The 23,085-nt window shown below is 43.7% G+C and overlaps 1 protein-coding gene across 3 annotated transcripts in view; it reads right to left on the reverse strand.

Annotated features, from left to right (window-relative positions):
- The window catches only part of POLR3A (RNA polymerase III subunit A), a 567,405-nt gene that overhangs the window by 231,026 nt on the left and 313,294 nt on the right, over window positions 1-23,085 (reverse strand). For all 3 annotated transcript variants that reach the window (XM_069753076.1, XM_069753078.1, XM_069753077.1), the window contains exons 17-18: window positions 15,285-15,396; window positions 12,398-12,516 (exon numbers count right to left, since the gene is read on the reverse strand). In XM_069753076.1, the coding sequence (XP_069609177.1) occupies window positions 12,398-12,516; window positions 15,285-15,396 (231 nt within the window). The remainder of the gene's footprint in view (window positions 1-12,397; window positions 12,517-15,284; window positions 15,397-23,085) is intronic.

Below are 23,085 nucleotides of genomic sequence, written 5' to 3' on the forward strand. Positions count from 1 at the left end.
TGTCTTTTTTCGGCCTTACTAACTATGTTACTATGTTACTACGTTAAGGTAGTGCTCCCTTATATCACCTATCTTTCTAGGTAATAATGTTTAGCTAAAAGCAGTCCCTATGGATGGGAAGTAGTGAACAGCGAGTGTGGTCGGATACGGATAAAATATTATCTGAGCACGCTCATGTCTTTATCAAGTTTTTTCAGCGTGCTCGAAAAAAATTGCTTGAGTTGCAGCGGCTGCACATTTTGCAGCTGTTCGACAACAGCAACACATGCAGGGTTTACGCCTGTTTGTTAGGCAATCCTTGCATGTGTTGCGGATGTCTAACAGCCACGAGACATGCAGCAGCGGTGACTCGAGTATTTTTTGGGGGCAGAGAATGAAAGATCATGGACATAGCACTGCAGTCATCGAACCACAATCTGGATGCAAAGGTATGCACCCTATGGAAAGTGGAAAAAAATAGTCCAACACCTGTACCGGCCATTTAACCTAATTAAAGATTAGTTACTTTAAGCCATTTGCAAAAATGATCAATACTTTTTTAAATTCTTCTATCTGCATGGTTAGTGGGTTCCGTATATGGAGATCCATGGTGTTCACTCACAAAACTCCTGAGAAGTGCCCAGAGAGTGGCGTATGGATCCAATAAGAAGCATAGACTACACCCATGTGGAGCAAAACCTTAGGAAACACTAACATGACTAAGCTGCTTAATCAATCAAGCCCTAACAGAACAACTGATCAGAAGGGGAGCTAGTCCCTATATGCCAACAGAGAGCTAGTTCCTGCATGCCAAGGGAAAAAGGGCTACTGATATGAACCATCAGGTTTTATGTGGCACCTCTCAAATATGAAGCAGAACCACCATAGTTTCGGTAGAATTGAGAGGCCTGTGTCATCCTTGGGAGGATGAGATCATTGCTGAAGAGCAACAAACAGACCAGAGCAGAATATCCAAAATATCCAAAAATGGAAGGATGGAATAGTCCATCTAAAAAAAGATCTAAGAAAACGTGTAGCCTGTGAAGAGCACGCATCTTTTACTCACACCTTGGATAAAAAGAGGAGACAGACAGCCTGATAAAGGAAGGACCCACACCCTTTATTTACACCAAGGATGGGGATAGCACTACCAGTAGTTAGCCCACTTGCAGGTTTTGGAACTTGAGAACTTACACCATGAGAGGAAGGGTCTAAAGGAACAACTCTTTTTTAACATTATCTTTTTATTTGGTTTTAAGAAAATAAACAGTGTATACATTACTTTAGACTGACAAACATTGAAGTCTACATAGGGATTAAACTTACAGAAAATAAAATACAACATAACATACAGGGCTGTATACAACACATTTCAAGAATTACAATCATTAATGACTACTATTAAATTAGAACAACATTTTCTGGATGATTCAACCAACTCTTCCAATTAACATTGAAAACTTGTAACTTAATATTTTTGTGTGCTATCATTTTTTTAAAAGCTTAAATTTTATTTATCGATTGTATTATCTATTCGTTGGCAGGAATTCCTGGGGGCTTCCAATATCTTGTAATTGCTATTTTTGTAGCTAGAAGAATATGTGAGGCAATTACTCTGCCATTGGAGGGAATAGAATGTATATCTAACTAAAGCAGTGCTAAAGAAGGAGATGGTTTTTGTTTTTCGGTGGAGTAAAGAAGAGATCAGATGAAAAGTAAACTACCAGGTGGGAGCGATAACTGGACAGCTCCAAAAAGTGTGGATTAAAGAACCTTTTTTGCCACAGTTACGCCAGCAGAGTTAAAGGGAACCTGTCACCCCGTTTTTTCAGATTGAGATAAAAATACTGTTAAATAGGGCCTGCGCTGTGCGTTACAATAGTGTATGTAGTGTACCCTGATTCCCCACCTATGCTGCGAAATACATTACCAAAGTCGCCGCTTACGCCTGTCAATCAGGCTGGTCAGGTCAGGTGGGCGTGGTGACATCGCTGTTTCTTCCCCAGCTTTCCGTTGGTGGCGTAGTGGTGTGCGCATGTCCAAGTGCCGAATCCACTGCGCGCAGGTGAAGAAAAAGCGCGCGATCTGAGCTATTACCCTTGTCATCGGTGTGGGCGGCCATCTTCCTGTGGCCGCGCGTGCACAGATGGAGTGCTCTGCTGCACGGGGCTTCAGGAAAATGGCCACGGGATGCCGCGCGTGCGCAGATGGAGATCGCGGCGGCCATTTTCCCAAAGCCGAGTACTTCCCTTTAAGTAGAAGAGGTGAACAGAGTGAAGCCTCATTGGGGTGTAATACCATCTAGGACTCAAGATAAGATGCACATTTGAAGGTGTGAGCTGCAAAAACTAGTGAGCTTGTCCATTCACTGCTTGAGAATGTTTTATTTAACTCTTTTTCCCATGATAAAAAAGGAGTCGACTTTCTAAAACATTTTTCATGTCTATTAAATTATATATGCGCTTTAGGCCCACTTTATTAGATGAAACATTTAAAAGAGTCAATATTAATTCTGAGTTAACCGTTCCCTCTGATGTCGGAAAATGTTGTAATGTGTACCGAATTTGGAGATATTTATACAACTCTTTATTGGGAATTTTGATTATGTAAAGAAGCAAAAAAGAGGAGGTTAGGACCTTCATACAAATCTTTCACAAGTACATGCCTTGTTATGTCGAATCTTTAATATTAAGATCTGGTATTATGAGTTCTAAGGTTGCCAATGAAGTTATGGACACAACAGGGGCCGAGGCGTTAGAACCTTTTATTATGGAATGCTGTCCAGCTGGAGATGGATGACACCGTCAGAGGATGAGCCGCTATCTTTTTAAGTTGGAGCAATCAAAGAAGCACTAAATAGAGCTTTTAGATTTTTAGAGGCGGCACTTGTGATTCAATTTGAACCCAATTACAAGTTTGATTTCCATTTCACCATGCTCTAAAGGTACCTTCACACATAACGATATCGTTGCAACGTCACGCTTTTTGTGACGTAGCAACGATCCCGCTAACGATCTCATTATGTGTGACAGCGACCAACGATCAGGCCCCTGCTGGGAGATCGTTGGTCATTGGGGGATGATCAGGACCTTTTTTTGGTCGCTGATCACCCGCTGTCATCGCTGGATCGGCGTGTGTGACGCCGATCCAGCGGTGTGTTCACTTGTAACCAGGGTAAACATAGATATTTACCCTGGTTACCATTGTAAAAGTAAAAAAAACAAACCAGTACATACTTACATTCCGATGTCTGTCACGTCCCCCGCCGTCAGCTTCCCTGCACTGACTGTCAGCGCCGGCTGTAAAGAAGAGCACAGCGGTGACGTCACCGCTGTGCTCTGCTTTACGGCCGGCACTGACACAGTCAGTGCAGGGAAGCTCTCGGCCGGAGAGCGTGCATTAGCAGCGCTCCTGCCGAAAACCGTTTTAACCCTGTGGACGCCGGGGGACGTGACAGACATCAGAATGTGAGTATGTAGTGTTTTTTTTTTTTTTTTTAACTTTTACAATGGTATCCAGGGTAAATATCGGGTTACTAAGCACGGCCCTGCGCTTAGTAACCCGATGTTTACCCTGGTTACCCGGGGACTTCGGCATCGTTGAAGACAGTTTCAACGATGCCGAAGTCGTTCCCCTGATCGTTGGTCGCTGGAGAGAGCTGTCTGTGTGACAGCTCCCCAGCGACCACACAACAACTTACCAACGATCACGGCCAGGTCGTATCGCTGGTCGTGATCGTTGGTAAGTCGTTTAGTGTAACGGTACCTTAACTTGATCTAGTTGGGTAGCTAGATAGTAATCATGGATATTAGGGAGGTTGAGCCCTCCACATTTCTTAGGTCTTTTCATGAGGTGATTAGATAAGAGAGGTCTTTTGTTCCTCCACACAAAAGTGTTTTTAAGGCTACGTTCACATTAGCGTTGCGCGCCGGTGCGTCGGCGACGCAACGCACGACGCACAAAAAACGCGCGCAAAAACGCTGCGTTTTGCGACGCGTGCGTCGTTTTTTGACGAAAATCGGACGCACGAAAAATGCAACTTGTTGCATTTTCTTGCGTCCGACGCTAGCGTCGGAAACGACGCACGTGTCGAAAAACGCAACCAAAAAAACGCACGCGTCCCCTATGTTAAACATAGGGGCGCGTCGCCGCTGCGTCGCCGACGCAACAGCGACGCACATTAGCGGAACGCTAATGTGAACTTAGCCTAAGATTCTGTTTATGTGATAGAAAAAAGGAGGAAGGGAGAATGGAACAGTGCGAAACAAGCATAATAATTTGGGTAATGAGGACATCTGATAGGCTGCAACATGTCCCACCCATGAAACCTTGTATTGGCCTATTTTATTTAGGTCAAATTCTAGAGTCTGCAATAAAGGAAGATAATTTGATTTATATAAAGCTGATGCAGATATAGTTATTGACATTCCTAAATACTAAATATGTAATACGGTCCTGATGCCAATCAAGAGGAACATTCTTCTGTAAATGTAGTAGAACCTCATTTGGGGTGTTTAACCCCTTAGTGACAGAGCTAACTTGGTACTTAATTACCAGGCCAATTTTTACAATTCTGACCACTGTCAGTTTATGAGGTTATAACTCTGGAACGTTTTAACGGATCCCGCTAATTCTGAGATTATTTTTTCGTGACATATTGTACTTCATGTTGGTGGTAAAATTTCTTCTATATTACTTGTGTTTGCTTAATAAAAAATGGAAATATGACGAAAATTTTTAAAATTTTGCAATTTTCAAACTTTGAATTTTTATGCCCTTAAATCAGGGAGATATGTCACACAAAATAGTTAATAAATAACCTTTTCCACATGTCTACTTTACATCAGCACAATTTTGGAACCACAATTGCTTTTTGTTAAGAAGTTATAAGGGTTAAAAGTTGACCAGCGATTTCTCATTTTTACGACAAAATTTACAAACCCATTTTTTTAAGGACCATCTCACATTTAAAGTCACTTTGAGGGGTGTACATGACAGAAAATACCAAAAAAAGTAACACCATTCTAAAAACTACACCCCTCAAGGTGCTCAAAACCACATTCAAGAAGTTTATAAACCCTTTACGTGCTTCACAGGAACTGAAACAATGTGGAAGGAAAAAATTAACATCTAACTTTTTTTTTACAAACATTTTATTTCAGAACCAATTTTTTTTTTGTTTTCACAAGTGTAAAAAGAGAAAATGAACCACAAAATTTGTTGTGCAATTTCTCCTGACTACGGCGATACCTCATATGTGGGGGGTAAACCACTGTTTGGGCGCACGGCAGAGCTTGGAAGAGAAGGAGTGCCATTGCACTGTTTCAATGCAGAATAGGCTGGAATTGAGATTGGACGCCATGTTGCGTTTGGAGAACCCCTGATGTGCCTAAACAGTGGAAACCCCCCATAAGTGACACCATTTTGGAAACTAGACCCTTTAAGGAATTTGTCTAGATGTGTAGTGAGTACTTTAAACCCCCAAGTGCTTCACAGAAGTTTATAAAGTAGAGACTTGGAGAAAAAATAAATAAATAATAATAAAAAAAAAAAAAAAAAAAAAAAAATCGCATTTTTTTCTACAAAAATGATCTTTTTCGCCCCCAAATTTTGATTTCTGCAATGGTAAAAGGAGAAATTGGACCCCAAAATTTATTTTCCAGTTTGTCCTGAGTACACTGATACCCCATATATATGTGTGTGTGTGTGTGTGTGTGTGTGTGTGTGTGTGTGTGTGTGTGTGTGTGTGTGTGTGGGGTGGGGGGGGGGGGGCTGGGGTGGCACTGCTTGGGCACACAACGTGGCTTGGAAGGGAAGTAGTGACGTTTTAAAATGCAGACTTTGATGGAATGGTCTGCGGGCGTCATGTTGCATTTGCAGAGCTCCTGATGTACCTATTCAGTACAACCCCCCCCCCCACAAGTGACCCCATTTTGAAAACTAGACCCCCCCAGGGAGCTTATCTAGATGTGTGGTGAGCACTCTGAACCCCCAAGTGCTTGACAGAAGTTTATAAAGTAGAGCCTTGAAAATAAAATAGGGATTTTTGTGTACTCACCGTAAAATCCTTTTCTCTGAACCATTCATTGGGGGACACAGACCGTGGGTGTATGCTGCTGCCAATAGGAGGCTGACACTAAGTGATACAAAAAAAAGTTAGCTCCTCCCCTGCAGTATACACCCTCCTGCTGGCTCTCAGCTAACCAGTTCGGTGCAAAAGCAGTAGGAGATCAATAACAATATATGAGCGTATAGCATGTCATATTATAAAAAACAAGCATAAGCTAATAACAGGGTGGGAGCTGTGTCCCCCAATGAATGGCTCGGAGAGAAGGATTTTACGGTGAGTACACAAAAATCCCTATTTCTCCTTCGCCTCATTGGGGGACACAGACCGTGGGACGTCCCAAAGCAGTCCCTGGGTGGGGACAACAATAGATCAGGCCCTGTGTAACCGCTACTTACAAGTGCGCCACCGCGGCCTGCAGAGTCTGCCTGCCCAGACTCACATCTGTGGAAGTGTGGGAATTATAGTGCTTCAAGAATGCATGCGGACTGGACGAATCCGCAAGCTTGCAGGCGTGCCTTGCCGACGCCTGGTGCCTAGAACCCTTGATAGACAGGGAGATAGGCTGACATCTAGCACGGAAGGACTCCTGGATGGTGAAAAGAATTCACCATGTTATCATGGTCGATGAAACGGCTAAACCCTTCCTGAAAATGTCAGGAAGCCTTCCTCTACCGTCAGGAAGCCCAAATAAAACGTCCAACCTTCAGAAGGACGCTGTCCTCAAGACTTACCTACTCAGAGCACTCACTTCGTGCAGAATATGGGGGATCTTATTCCATTTTGTGGACTGGAGCCAAAAGAGATGAGGGAAGAACTATGCCCTCATAACAGTGGTAATACAGTACCACCTTGGCAACAAGGGATGGAGATGGCCTGAGGACAACCTTGCCTCGAAGGTAATAAGGGAAAAAAGTCTGAAAAAGCAGAGAAGCTAGCTCCGAAGACTCGTCAGAGTGAGAATATCGCAGAGGAGAACGGGACGACTTTCCCTGATAGTAAAGTCTGCCCAGATGAAAAAGGAGCCTACTTTAAGGCTCCTAGGAATAATAAGGTCCCAATGAGCTAACGGTATGCGATAGAAAAGGACTACGTGTGAAAACTCCCTGTGAGAAAGTCCCTACTTGCAGTTGTGCTGCGATAAGGCGAGAAGATACTAGCTCCGCAAACAAAAAACGGACGTGGTCAGTGCGGATCTCAGAGGATCACTGGGGCCCCTTTCTGCTTCCGAAAGGCTTTCGGAAGCAGTGGAAGGGGAGTTATGGAAACTGGTACCACGGCAGAACCAGAGCATGGAGAGCGATGGCTCTTGGATCTCGAGGCCGAACCACGAACTCGAGTACATTGGCCTTCAGTCTGGATGTCATCCCACCTACAACTGGAGAGCTCCAGTAAGGACAGATCTGATGGAAGACTTCGGGGTGAAGTTCCCACTGACTTGAGGCGGAACCCTGACGGCTGAATTTGTTTGCCGTTCAGAATTCTACTTCTGGGATATATACTGCCGAGATCACCGAATAATAGACTTCGGCCCATCAGAGAAAGTGAGGTACCTCGGTCATGGCGCCTGACCGTGGGTACCTGCTAGATGACTGAAGTAAGGCACCGCCGTGGCATTATCCAATTGAATTTGGATTGGGTGACGTGCCAGAAGGCAGTGGACCTGCTGTAAGACTACCGTTCGGATCTCCAGAACAATGATGGGGAGAAGAAGACTGGCATTGGTAGTTACTAATAACCATTGAACCGGGAGAAAGGCCCTGGATGAAGAAGGAGCTCAGAGACTATTGTCTGAAAGTCTGTTTGACTTGCTGAAAACGAGCGGAGCGAAGGAAACCGCTTCCATTGTCGTCACCATTTTTCCTCAGAACTCTCTTAGCAAATCGAATGAAATGAGGGGGTGAGTAATCAAGTCCTCAGAACTCTCCTTGCGCGAGCCCCTTGTTGAAGGGCCATGACCTTGTCTCGAAGAAGAATTACCATCCTTCTAGAAGTGTGCAGGATCATCCTCAAAAAGGATATCTGCTGGGCTGGAAATGAGGAGAACTTGTCTAAGTGTAGCTGCCAGCCCAGGAGAGAAGGTATCACAAGAGATATAGACGACTCAGCGTAGTCCTGGAAGGGCGGCTAGACAGACCAAACAGGGCAGGACGAGCACGCCTCTAGAGTGCAAGAGAAACATGACATCCGCCATGACCCGAGCGAACACTCTGGGTGCGGAATCAAGGCCGAAGGACAAGGTTGTGACTTGAAAATGCTGTTGACGAATGGAAAGGCGAAGGAATTTTTGCAGAGGGCAAGCAACCCGAATGTCGATGGATGCCGGAAACTGCACCTTTTTTCTGTTGAAGTAATGGCTGAGCGGAGGAACTCCATCCAAAAAAGGAGGACCATGTCAAAGGTTGTTAGAAGTTTGAGGTCCAGGGTCGATCTTACTTTTTGTTCCCCTGTTTGGAACCAAGATCCCTTAGATCTAGACTGTGCTGGACAATCCTTATACAATCCTTTGTCAGTCTCCCGCTCAAAGGATTTGATTGGCCAGTTGTTGCTGGTGTGAATCAAGGTAGTTAAGGTCTCCAGCCAGGAGACCATTGCTCTAGCAATCCATGCGGCCGCTAGGGAGGATAGAGCGCTGGACCCGAAGCCGCAATACGGAACGAACCAGATTTGCTATCTGACAGTCCGTGGTATTTTTAATTGATGACCCATCGGGTAGGGATACTGGAAGATATACCACAGGAGATTCTACCCGGATAATCTGCCCCATGGCAGAATGTGCGGCTGCATCCAGCAGGTCATAGTCTCTTGCCATCTCCTCTTTTCATGGTGCAGAGATAAAAATTAGGAACCCTCGATCCATCAACCTCTTAACAGGGAAGTGGAGAGGAATTGTCCGCCTTCTTGCATCATCCGCTAAATAGTGGTGATGCAGAGGGGGTTGCTCGTACGCCAAAAAGGGTGCCTCTATATGTCCACAGAGTTCAGGTCTCCAGGTGGACAGGACAGGTTGTCTGGCGTTAGGCCTGGATGCAGAAGAGGAAACATGGAGACGACCCTCCGTGTGCTCGTCTGTTGATGGTGTGGGGAGATCGGTGCCCTTTAAAGGACCCGTCGCCCCTAAAAAACAGGCCAGGTATGGCATCCCACGTAGAGGCTTCTGTCCAGTGAATCACTTATCCGAATTGAACGGCAAATGCTCTCGAGGGAGTTTAGTCTCTGAAGCTCTGGCAAGCTCAGGCAATATCCAATCCATATTCAGAGCCTTGTTGTCATCAAATCATTGGTGAGGGAGCAGGAAACGAAAAACTTCCGTTTTCTAGATGCCTGTATGTTTCTAGACGCCTGCACGTTTCTAGAATACTTGCGGCCCCTATGACAGTGGTCATAGCAGGGTGAAAGGCCAGAAAGTTAAACTATTAAAGGCTCTGAACCTGGAAGCTGTCACTTGTCTCCCTAACATTTATAACATGAATGAAGTGTTGGACAGTTTTTCTACATCCAAGTGAGAAGCAAAGCACAAAACTCAAGCTTAAAAGTGTGGAGGAGACTGAATACGTACTTCTGAAAGAAAAGTGGTGCAAACCGCAAGACCGTTAGACTTGCATAACAAATATTCATCTTTGGTTTGACTTCTAGCAGGACTCCCTAACCCACCCAGCATGGAGCATACAACGCCATGGTGTCTACAGCCAGAGGACCAAAGAGTACATTGGCATGGTTGCTTTGCTTTGGCTAACAGGAACTTTATTTGTAACCTTGTTAAGGTGCATTACCACCAACACGACATGCAAAATTCCTTGGAAAATCCCCTAGTGAATGAGCGGGGCTTATCACGTGATAAAGATTCACTTACTTGCCACCTTGGAGATATTCAGTTAAGAGATGAATAGGCTGACTTTGGGACAGACCATACAGATTCTATTCAATGTTATTATAGGACAATGCTGTCATAGTGGGATGGACATACAAATTCTGTTCTATGCAGATGCAGTCCCGGCGGGGGAAAAAAATGCAGATTTTGCGTAGATGTCCCCCGTCTAAATGTTTCGCTGTTGGGCTCAATGTACGGAATCAATCCCGATGTTTCTACCAACAATTTCCCATGATGCAATAATCATCCCCCCTTTTTTTTTCCTCTTCATGTTAGCTCAGCTGATGTACCTGAAGAGTCTTCCCCTTCAGCATCTGTCCCATGATCAGCACAGTATCCTCCTCAGACCCAGAAGTCTTATACAGTGGGGCAAAAAAGTATTTAGTCAGTCAGCAATAGTGCAAGTTCCACCACTTAAAAAGATGGGAGACAAACTGAGAAAAAAAAATCCAGAAAATCACATTGTCTGTTTTTTTAACATTTTATTTGCATATTATGGTGGAAAATAAGTATTTGGTCAGAAACAAAATTTCATCTCAATACTTTGTAATATATCCTTTGTTGGCAATGACAGAGGTCAAACGTTTTCTGTAAGTCTTCACAAGGTTGCCACACACTGTTGTTGGTATGTTGACCCATTCCTCCATGCAGATCTCCTCTAGAGCAGTGATGTTTTTGGCTTTTCGCTTGGCAACACGGACTTTCAACTCCCTCCAAAGGTTTTCTATAGGGTTGAGATCTGGAGACTGGCTAGGCCACTCCAGGACCTTGAAATGCTTCTTACGAAGCCACTCCTTCGTTGCCCTGGCGGTGTGCTTTGGATCATTGTCATGTTGAAAGACCCAGCCACGTTTCATCTTCAATGCCCTTGCTGATGGAAGGAGGTTTGCACTCAAAATCTCACGATACATGGCCCCATTCATTCTTTCATGTACCCGGATCAGTCGTCCTGGCCCCTTTGCAGAGAAACAGCCCCAAAGCATGATGTTTCCACCACCATGCTTTACAGTAGGTATGGTGTTTGATGGATGCAACTCAGTATTCTTTTCCCTCCAAACACGACAAGTTGTGTTTCTACCAAACAGTTCCAGTTTGGTTTCATCAGACCATAGGACATTCTCCCAAAACTCCTCTGGATCATCCAAATGCTCTCTAGCAAACTTCAGACGGGCCCGGACATGTACTGGCTTAAGCAGTGGGACACGTCTGGCACTGCAGGATCTGAGTCCATGGTGGCATAGTGTGTTACTTATGGTAGGCCTTGTTACATTGGTCCCAGCTCTCTGCAGTTCATTCACTAGGTCCCCCCGCGTGGTTCTGGGATTTTTGCTCACCGTTCTTGTGATCATTCTGACCCCACGGGGTGGGATTTTGCGTGGAGCCCCAGATCGAGGGAGATTATCAGTGGTCTTGTATGTCTTCCATTTTCTAATTATTGCTCCCACTGTTGATTTCTTCACTCCAAGCTGGTTGGCTATTGCAGATTCAGTCTTCCCAGCCTGGTGCAGGGCTACAATTTTGTTTCTGGTGTCCTTTGACAGCTCTTTGGTCTTCACCATAGTGGAGTTTAGAGTCAGACTGTTTGAGGGTGTGCACAGGTGTCTTTTTATACTGATAACAAGTTTAAACAGGTGCCATTACTACAGGTAATGAGTGGAGGAAAGAGGAGACTCTTAAAGAAGAAGTTACAGGTCTGTGAGAGCCAGAAATCTTGATTGTTTGTTTCTGACCAAATACTTATTTTCCACCATAATATGCAAAAAAAAAATGATAAAAAAACAGACAATGTGATTTTCTGGATTTTTTTTTCTCAGTTTGTCTCCCATAGTTGAGGTCTACCTATGATGTAAATTACAGACGCCTCTTATCTTTTTAAGTGGTGGAACTTGCACTATTGCTGACTGACTAAATACTTTTTTGCCCCACTGTAATAAAGTTATTTTTGTTATACTATAGTGTACGTGAGGTCTAAGGAGGGTATGCTGGCCTAGTGAGGAAGGCAGAGGAGCTAGACTGCGCTGGTCCACTGTGCTTCCTTGGAGGAGGGAGTAACAGTGGGATTATTCATTACTATGCTCTCCCCACTTGGGGATAAGCTGGGAGATTGTGTCATCCTGGTTTCCCAGCTACAGAAGAAGAAAATAAAAAAACTAAAATAAGAAAACCAGAGACGCTGTGCAAAAGTAGTAAGGTCTGCCTCCTACAGGTACTAAACTAACAATTGATATAGCTCAGTGCTTGCAGGAGAGGTATAGCTCATGGAGCAAACACTTGAATACTCAGTGTCTGCTTCCTAGTGACAGCAGGTTTTTGTGCCCTCAAAGACACAGACAAAAATACATGTTTGCAAATCTTTAAGCAAGAAAGTGAACTTTTACCTGACAATTTTTAGATCATATATCTAAAAGAAAACCAAATACTCTGCAACAGCTAAAAGCCTGCAAACATACTCATCAATAGAGCCTTGATAGGAAACTCACCTTTGAATGTTTCTCAAAATGTGGAAGAGATCGGTTCTCAAAGCCATCAGGAACACGAGAGCCACTGATAGCCTGCTGACCCACACAAGCAATCATCTGGGAGATGTTAATAAATGAGCCTAAGGAAAAATAGAATAATTACATGTACTCAGATGAAACTCTCCAATAACGTTCAGCACATGTCAGATCTGTATATTTGTTATTTATGAATTCAGTGGAATGTAGTGACACAGACTACAGATTTTATGTAGGCTTTCATTCAAACACATAGTGTATCTACTGGGAACCTTTAAGTCAATATATATATTAAAATATAGGTTATAGAAATGAATAAGCATTAGTATTACTACCATATACTGACACTGCAGCAGAGTGAGGTAGGTTTGTGCACAGCAGAAATAAAACTCATAAAAGGATGAGTACAGGTATAGCCTCCTGCGCTGGCGTCTATTAAAGTTCAAAACCATAATACAAGTAACAATAAAACAAAACGATAGACAACAACGTATAAACTAAGGGACAATGGGCACAAAGTTATGGCGGTTTGCTTGCAGAGTAATGCACGTGAGTGTCAGTGTTCACTGATCTTTGTGTAGATAATAACCACACCAACCAGTCTATTCTATCTGGATAATAGCATCCTGAGTATCGTAGTAGTTGATCTGTAGTAATGCAATGTTAGTAGGAATTCAATACTGTGAGAGCTCCGACCTGTAGTGACTGTTCCAAGTTCACTAGTTTCGAAGACAACGTTTTTTGGTACCTAGCGCTACAGAAATCCAGGTAGATCGAACCAGCGTCCAACTCGTTTTGAAAAGTAGAACATTTCTTCTTTAATGTTGAATCCCCTTTCCTTTTTTGCTTCTTATATAGCTTTTAGCAGCTTTCTAATGATACACCAGCAGTACTACTTATTAGCTGGACATTTTATCCCTACCCTCACAATGACAGAAAAATATTACTGTGTGCACCTAATCTCATGGAAGTGACAAATAATATTTATTAGTACTCCATGGCTCTGCACCACCCTACATCTCCTCTCTGGTCTCAGTCTACCACCCTACCCGTGCCCTCCGCTCCGCTAATGACCTCAGGTTAGCATCCTCAATAATCAGAACCTCCCACTCTCGTCTCCAAGACTTTACACGTGCTGCGCCGATTCTTTGGAATGCACTACCTAGGTTAATACGATTAATCCCCAATCCCCACAGTTTTAAGCGTACCCTAAAAACTCACTTGTTCAGACTGGCCTACCGCCTCAATGCATTAACCTAACGATCCCTGTGTGGCCTATTTATTAAAAAAAAAAAAAAACAGGTTCCTTGCATCATGTTCTCATTCACTTTATGCAGTTAATAGCCCTCTGTGTCTGTACGGCTACATACTTAGGCAGTTAACTGGTTCATGCAGCTTTACATGAACACCCGAGCCTGACACTATGGCTGGTCCGAATAACTAAAGAAATTGTTACCATCCACCTCTCGTGTCTCCCCTTTTCGTCATAGTCTGTAAGCTTGCGAGCAGGGCCCTCATTCCTCCTGGTATCTGTTTTGAACTGTATTTCTGTTATGCTGTAATGTCTATTGTCTGTACAAGTCCCCTCTATAATTTGTAAAGCGCTGCGGAATATGTTGGCGCTATATAAATAAAAAATTATTATTATTATTATTAGTAATTAGATATACAGTAAAATCAAATCCTTTTATTGTGCTATTTAAATCCTGAAGAGCAAATTAATTTATATAATTATGTGCATTTTTATACTAGGGTCTTCAAACATGCGAGTTGTAACAAAAGAAAATAGAACCATATATCTGTAACTATTAATAAACATTATTTATGTAATTTACATGAAATTAGAAACCGACATTGACTTAGGTTATATTTGCAGCTCACTATCAAGGTAGGGATAAAATGTCCAGCCAATGAGGAGCCCTACATGTGTGGAATGTGCACACGTTCAGGTTTTTTCGCGTTTTTTTCGTGGTTTTTCATGGTAAAAACGCTATAAAAAATAATTAAAAACGCATACATTATGCATTCTATAATTTAGAATGCATTCTGCATGTTTTGTGCACATGGATGCGTTTTTTTCCGCGAAAAAAACGCATCGCGGTAAAAAAATGAGCATGTTCATTATTTTTGCGGATTTTCTGCATTTTTCCCGCAATTTTATGCATTTGGGAAAAAAACGCACAAAAAACGCGTCAAAATCGTGGTAAAATTGCGGTAAAAACACATGCGGATTTCTGGCAGAAATGTCCGGTTTTTGTCAGGAAAATTTCTGCAAGAAATCCTGACGTGTGCACATACCCTTAGAAACACATTGGACGGTGGTTTGATCTATCTGAACTCGTGTACTTTGAGGTGACGTTGCTCAACAATGCAGTCATTGAAATTTGTGGATTTCAGAGAATGACTACCGGCTGGAGAGCTCTCAAGGTATTGGATTCCTCTCAACATTGGATTACTATGGATCAATGACTGATACTCGGGATAGCATTACCCAAAAAGGATAGACTGGTCGGTGAGGTTATTGCCTACACACCATCATTTTATACAAAAATCTGTGAACACTGACACTGACACCCAGCATGTGTTATTCGGCAAGCACTCACACACAGCAAGGACTTTTTGCATAACGTCCTCTGAATTGTTATCTATTGTTCTGTTTCATTGTTACATTTATGATAGCTTTGCATATTAGTAGACGTAGACATCAGTACAGGAGGTATAGACCGGCATACTGAGACATATAAATATTACCTAGGTTAAAACAAAAACTTGAAATCAAGAATCCACTTGAAATATTGGTGAAAGTTCTGTTTAGTTGATTATAACGTATCAGTAATTACTAATATGGTTTCATCTGTGTCACGTAACAAACCTTTGGAGCCACATAAAGCCATAATGAGGGGGCTGTTGCTCTTGTCCAGTTCTCTCAGACAGGCACTACCAGCATGGTCTCTGATCACGGACAGTTCACGCAAGATCAAGGCCTTATATATAATATATATAAAAAAAAAAAAGAATTAGAAAACAAAACTACAGAGAAAATGCTGCTAGTTTAATGTTTCATGAAGCTGCATTTGTATAGTATGGAAAAAAAAGATGTTCCAAATAGTCTCAGATAATTTTATAAATGGAAAAAAAATTAGTCACAAAATAAAAGTTTTGAAATAAGAATAAGGATTTTCAAGTATTAGAAGCTTGTACCAATAGATATTCAATAAAGCAAGGTAAAAAGATTGGTAGCAATTTGATCCTCAATTTAGTGAAAAGTGAGAAGAAAAACCTTTCTGATTATGTCTAACACATGAGCATGGCATATTACAATAGAGCATGGATATGTGTGTATGACATCGCACAGGAAATAAGACAGTTCACCACTTTTTGGTAAGAAACGGCAATTCAGTCTAGATACTTCTGTATAATAGACTCTTTGCCAAGGGTATAACTGAAAGCCAAAGGATGCAAAATAGTTAGGTAGAATGTTACTGTGTGTATAATATATACATACACAAATACATAAGCATACATATACAGTGGCTATGGAAAGTATTCAGACCCCTTTAAATTTGTCCCTCCATTTCATTGCAAACATTTGGTAAATTCAAAATAGCTCATTTTTTTCTCATTAATGTACACTCTGCACCCCATCTTGAATGGAAAAAAAAAACAAATGTAGAAATTTTTGCCAATTGCATAAAAAAGAAAAAACAAAAACATACATATGTACACATACATATACAGTTATATATTAAGATCCGTAGTTATTAATGGCACTTCATAGACTAAGATAAACAATACTAACTTCAAGCCTAATAATAGAGGGCCGAATTGGAGAAGAGATTCATATTAAAAAACTTTTAGACTTAATATATATATTTTTTAATATGGATCTCTTCTCCAATTCAACCTTTTATTATTAGGCTTCAAATTAGTATTCTTTATCTTAGTATATGAAATGCCATTAATAATAACTGTGGATGTTATTATATAACTCTGGCGTGTGTGTACTCCTACAAACACCAGACCGACCACTGACACTGACAAAGCCAACCCTCTGTTTCAGGGTTTCATTTTTTTTTTGTAAAGCAACCTGTGGCCTTCAGCCACATTGAATACCTGGCCAGGAATGAAACGGACTGCACCACTGCCATCCTGTAGGCTGTTTCAAAACACAAAAGCCAAGAGCAGGTTTTATTAAATCTGCCTCGGACAAATATTTTGCCCAAGACTAATGATTACTTTTTTTAATTCCGCATTGCAATCACAGCTACGTCTGACTGCCATGCACTCCCATGGCCTCGACACGCCTCCCTGGGGGGAACACACAGCAACCCCTACATGTAACACCAGTCACTGCCTCACATATCCCCTCCCTCTGTTCAAAACTGTAGGGCTGAACACTTGTCACCCCACATGTCAGCGTGACAGGGCATCCGCATGACCCTGTAACACCCCTGCCCCGCTAAATTGTATTGAGAAAAAAGGTAGGGACCAGAACCATCTTTTGAAAGCATCATTTCCCTTCAGGGGACGTTTCCACGGTCAGTAAACGCTGCGGACTGGACGCTGCGTACGGCCGCAGGGTCCAATCCGCAGCGGCCAGATGTTACAACATAGTGGATGGGATATTATGAAATCCCATCTCCACTATATGTGCACGGACGCCTCCGACTTCCCTGTGTATACGCACAGGCGGCGAGTCTTTCTAGACTGCAGCATGTCAATTTATCATGCGTAGACCCTCCTTCTCCGCAAGATAAATATCAAAGTCCAATGTATAGGATGCGGTGATTCTGCATGGTTCAATGAACACATGCAGAATCACCACACGTAGAAAAGTCGGCAGCGCTTTGGACGGAGCCAACATGTGTTGCGTCCAAAGCGCTGCTAATACTGAACGTGGAAACATACCCTTATGCCTCCACACTTTGTTACATGACCACCCACCTCCATGTTCTCCGTTGCAGAAGACACGCCCACTTTCCTGACTAACAGTAGATTTGTGACAGTTTTGGGTGGTCTCTACCTTGTTTTTGTGAGGTTCAATAACTCCGCATCATCATCCCGTGACCTAAATACCTGCCTTTGGGCACTTGATACCATTTCCTCCGTACCTCCACCTGTGCCCCTGTGACCACTTTCCAGGGAAACACTGAGGTCCACCAAGGAAACTTCAGGCACACATCCGTACCATGTCGCACTCGAACCTCCCAAACGCTGCTGTCCAGCGAGAGTTCTATCCAGTTTAACCCTGATCCAAGGCCACATTCTTGGCAGGTGCCAGAGGGTTCCTCGTGTGTATGTAACAAGGTGGCCCGGGAAAGCTATCTCAGCTGCTCCCAACCCGGTCGTAGACCCCGGATCCTTCTGATAGTCTTAGGGTTTCAGTGCTGCTGGGTTCAATCCTGCCGAATAGGCCAAGTGTAACAAGGTGGCCCGGGACGGTAGTCCTAGCCGAGTCAGTCAGTATACACCCCGGGACCTTGTACATGAAATAAACAGGACGGATGCAACCCCAGGAGATCTATCTCTTCTCCTCGGTCACTGCAGTTCAGGCAATCAGGATCCAGAAGCACAGTTATGATCCAACAGGGACAACTTTTATTTATTTGTGAACAAACGAGGTAGAAAAGGGTAGAAAAAGTAGTTGCAGTAAATCCAATAAAAGTTCCTGCTAGGTCCATATTGTTAGTCACTGCAGTGTCAGCAGCAGTAGTAATGGAGATGCTTCAGTGACTGATGTCTGGACGCTTATAGTCCCTTCGGCTGAGCACTCACCCAGTCTTGGTGCCCGACAGTCCTGACAGCAAATATTCTCCCCAGCTGGGAGTCCCTTCTGTCCCGGATGGGGACACACCCATACCCCAGATGGGGGCTTCTTCTGTCCTGTATGGGGACGCACATATGCCGAAATCTGGATGCTTAAAGTCCCTTCGGCGGGGCACCTACGTAATCCTGTGCACACTTAACTGCCTGTGGGTCCAGGGCAGCACTTTCTCTCCCCTCCAGGGTAGTCCTTGGCTCCAGATGCTGGAGACCAACATGCCACAGCCAAGCTTGGCCAGGCTCTGCTGCAGAAGCAGGAACTTCCTGCTCCCTTGAGGCTGCAAGTCCAGTCCCCTAAAGTAACCCCTTCTGTCCCTGCCTCCAACATGTGCAAACAGATATGGCAGTGTGAAGCACAGAGAACAATACATCACAACAGTAATACAATATAAGTTGAGACAGTACAGAGTAAAAAGGGGCATCACGCATTGCAAACACAGCACTTTAATATGTTCCTATACAGATACACCATTTGGGTGCCGAATAAAGTGCACAGGCCCAGCACACGGGAGAGAGGGGGCAAACAAGGGTTCCTGCCACCTCCTTACACGTACATCCTTAGTCGCCTCCACGACCATACACTCCTGGTTCGTCCTGGCTTTCTTTTTATACGCGTCTCTGCGTGGAGGTTCCCTGGAACTGAACTGTCCCAAACTTACAAAGGGACATTTTCAGCACGGGGATTGGTGGGGTCTCCTCAACCTCTCCTGCCACAACCTCTAGGTGGAACCTATCGGGGTTACACTCTGCCCCTAGGTTGGCGACCACTATGGAAGGTATCCCTGACTAGTGATCTTCGGGTTCTGCGCCCGCAACAACATCCTCAGCCTCTCCTGCCAATACCTCTAGGGGGAGTCTATCAAGGTTCTACTCTGTCCCTAGGTTGGCGACCTCTATGGCAGATATCCCTGACTTGAGATCTTTGGATTCTACACCTGGAACAACATTTACCTTGGGAGGGTTGACCCTGGTCTCCCACAATGACCAGAACAGGGGCAAGTCTCTTCCCAACAGTCCCATATGGAAGGGTCTTCACCACTCCCACCACATGTTTAATGTCCCCACATGATGTAGAAAAATTAACCTCTCCTGACGGGTACAACTGGATTTCCCCATGTATACCCTTCACCTCCACTCTCCATCCTTTGGGGTTGTCCTTGGAAACCAGGGACCCATGGACAAAAATCACTAAGCTCCCCAAGTCCAGGAGAGCCTCTGTTTGGTACCCATTCATTAGTACCTGGTACAGCTGGGCATCTCTGTCGGCAGTGCACGTAGTGGCAGTACAGTCCATGGGATCAGATTTCGGGGGCCACATGTCCGGGCCCTTGGCACCACCAACACTTTATCGCTAAGGTCCGACTATACCGTGGGGCCGTTTTAGGGAATTTGAGACTTTTGTCACCTTCACTTTGGGTTACCCTCTCCATCCCTGGCTCGGTCCTGGTTAGCCACAACAGAGGTTTGTGGACTTTTCCCCAGTTCCTGGGCTGGGAGGGCCTTACATGACAGCCGAATTGGAGCAATGTCCCGTATAAAGTCCTGAGTGGCTGTATACCATTCTACAAATCCAACCACCTGGTCCAGAGTGACCGGGTTCCCTTGTCCCACCCAATGCTGTTTGGCTGCTGGCAGAGCCCTCACCAGCTGGTCAACCACCACCCGCTCTACCATCTGGAACGAGGTTAAGGTCTCAGGCTGGAGCAATTTTTTTTTTCCAGCTGCAGCAACTCATATGCCTGAGACCTGGCGGGACGAGACTCCACAAAGGACCACTGGTACACCCGCTGAGCCCGCACATAGGTATTAAACCCCAGTCAGGCAAGGTTCTCACCTCTCAGCTTCTCATAGTCCAAGGCATCCTCCTGACTGAGGTCTAGGTAAGCCTTCTGGACATCAGAAAGGGGCCACCACTTCAGCCCACGGTGACATCGGCAAGCTTTCCCGCTCTGCAGTGCATTTGAAGACAGTGAGGAAGGCCTCCATGTCGTCCTCAGGACTCATCTTCCTCAGCGCTGTCCGGACTTTGTACGAGGCCTCAGAACGGATCGAGGTAACTGTGGAGGGTGCCTCTCATATAGCCGCAACCTGCTACAGAATCAGCTCATTGGTCATTTGTTGCTGCTGATACAACTGCAATTGGGACTACTCCTGCTGCCGTTAATCATCTTCTTGTTGTCGCTGAAACTGCAGTGCCTCTTGCTGATGCTCCTGCTTCTGCCACTGCAACTGTAGCACCTCTCGCTGCTGAGAAAGGACCAACTGATTAAAAAGCTCCTCGATTTTGTCAGCTGGCTTGAACTGTAGCATTGCAGGCTTAATCACTGACATGCAGCACGCTTTGGGGCATGCCTCAGTTCACACTGCCCCAATCTTTTCACCATATGTAGTGCAGTACTCTGTGCAGTGACCCAGTAAAGTTCAAAACAAAAGTCTCTTTAATGTCGAATTCACAGAGTACACAGCACACAATATCCTCTGGATCGCAGCTGGGAAACATATCCTCCAGATTGCCGCCGATAAACAGGCCAGTCCACCTCCGAAACCAGTTGCCGTGGTTGACTGCACCGCTGTGGGTGCCAGGCCTTCCAGCTACGTGGGCTGTGTGGCATGCTTGCCTGTGTTGCCTCACACAGGTGGAGCTCTGCAGAGCCTTCTGCTCTGTACTCCTCCAAACACCAGACTGACACACCCAACTCTCTTCTCCAGGTTTTTTTTTTCCTTTTTTTCCCCCTTTTTTTAATTTATTTATTTTTTTAAAGCAGGCAACCTGTGGCCTTCAGCCCATGGAAATCTCAGCCAAGAATGAAACGGACTGCACCACTACCATCCTGTAGGCCGTTTCAAGACACAAACGCCCATAGCAGGTTTTCTTAAATATGCGTTGGACAAATAGTTTGCCTAGGACTAACAATGACTTTTTTTAAATTCTGCATTGCAACCACAGCTACGCCTGTGACTGCCATGCACTCCCATGGCCTCAATAATAATAATAATAATTTTTATTTTTATATAGCGCTAACATATTCCGCAGCGCTTTACAGTTTGCACAAATTATCATCGCTGTCCCCAATGGGGCTCACAATCTAAATCAATAACCCTCCGTACGCATCCTAGTGGGAACAAACAGCGACCCCTACATGTAAAATCAGTCACTGCCTCACAATATATATACACACACACAGTGTAACATTCCACCTAACCATTCTATAATTATTGAACACGTCACTAATTTTCTAAGTAAATATATTATTAAAGGTGGTAATATAACATTCTCACCAGATGTAGGTAACAACTCATCCAATCCACAGGGGCAGAGAAAGCAAACCATAAATGTCCATAAATTATGTGTAATAAAAAGAAATTACACAAGGAAAAAGTATTGAGCACATGAAGAAAAAGAGGTGAAAAAAATCAATGAAAGTTAATGACACCAGCTAAAATCTATCATTAATTAGGAAGCAATTCAGCCATTTAGTAAAAATAATATCAGCTGGTTCAACTGATGGCCTATAAAAAGTGTCACTACCGAGGTGCCACAGACTAAACATTTCATAATGGGTAAAACCAGTGAGCAGTCTCAAGACCTTCGCAACCTTAATGTTGCAAAATAGTATATACTAATTAGTGATGAGCTAATTAAACCAGAACAACTCGTTGTTCTGGTTTTCCCAAGCACGCTCGGTGATCTCCGAGTATTTGCTAGTGTTCGGAGATTAAGTTTTCATCGCCGCAGTTGAATGATTTGAATGAAAACCCGCGCAACGAGTATACTCACTCCGCTCATCACTAATACTAATAGCATTGGTTACAGAAGAATTTCTAAACTTCTGCAGGTTCTAGTGAGCACTGTTAGGCCGGTTGCACAAGTTCTGATATTTCCAGTACCGGAAAAAGAGATACCGGAAATATCCGTGTCCGTGTGTATACTACGTGTAGGCAACTGTGTGCCACCCGTGTGCTGCATCAGTACCACACGGACGACCACCGGGGAAGAAGCGCTACAGTAGGCGCTGTTCTTGGTTTAAAAGAAAAAAATAAGTAATTCACTCAACCTCCATGGCCTGTATACACGCTCACCACTCAAGAATCTATTGCTAAACAATAAGTATGATCAAGTGCGTTTAAAAGTTTGCTCAACAACATTTAGACAAGTCTGTGAAATACTGGGAGAACACATTCTGGTCAGATGAGAAATTAAACCTTTTGGATGCCATAATACACCACGTTTGAAGGCCAAAAGCCACTGTATACCACCCCAAAAACCACCAAACCAACAGTGAAGTTTGGAGATGGAAATATTTGGTATGGGGCTGTTTGTCAGCATAAGGCACTGGCAAACGTTATGTAATTAAAGTAAGACTGAATGGACAAATGTACAGCAACATTCTTAATAAAAATCTGCTGACATCTACGAGGATGATGAAAATGACACTAAAGTGGACATTTTAGAAAGACATTGATCCGAAACACATCCAAGAAAAATCAATTGATTTTAGAGAAAATAAATAAAGCTGCTAGAATGGTCCAGCCAATCACAGGACCATAATCCAATAGAAAATTTGTGAAAGGAACTTTAGCTCAGAGTTCATAGGAGAAGCCCACAGAACCTTCAGGATTTGAAGAGTGTTTGAGTAAAAAAAAAATGGGCCAAAATCTCACCTTAGCAAAGCATGCATCTAATTTCTTCATATGCAACCCCTGGCAAAAATTATGGAATCACTGGCCTTGGAGGATGTTCATTCAAGTTGTTTAATTTTGTAGAAAAAAGCAAATCACAGACATGGCACAAAACTAAAGTCATTTCAAATGGTAACTTTCTGAAATACTAAAAGAAATCAAGAACAAAA

Source organism: Ranitomeya imitator, chromosome 2 (assembly GCF_032444005.1).
Source record: "Ranitomeya imitator isolate aRanImi1 chromosome 2, aRanImi1.pri, whole genome shotgun sequence".
Taxonomy (NCBI): domain Eukaryota; kingdom Metazoa; phylum Chordata; class Amphibia; order Anura; family Dendrobatidae; genus Ranitomeya; species Ranitomeya imitator.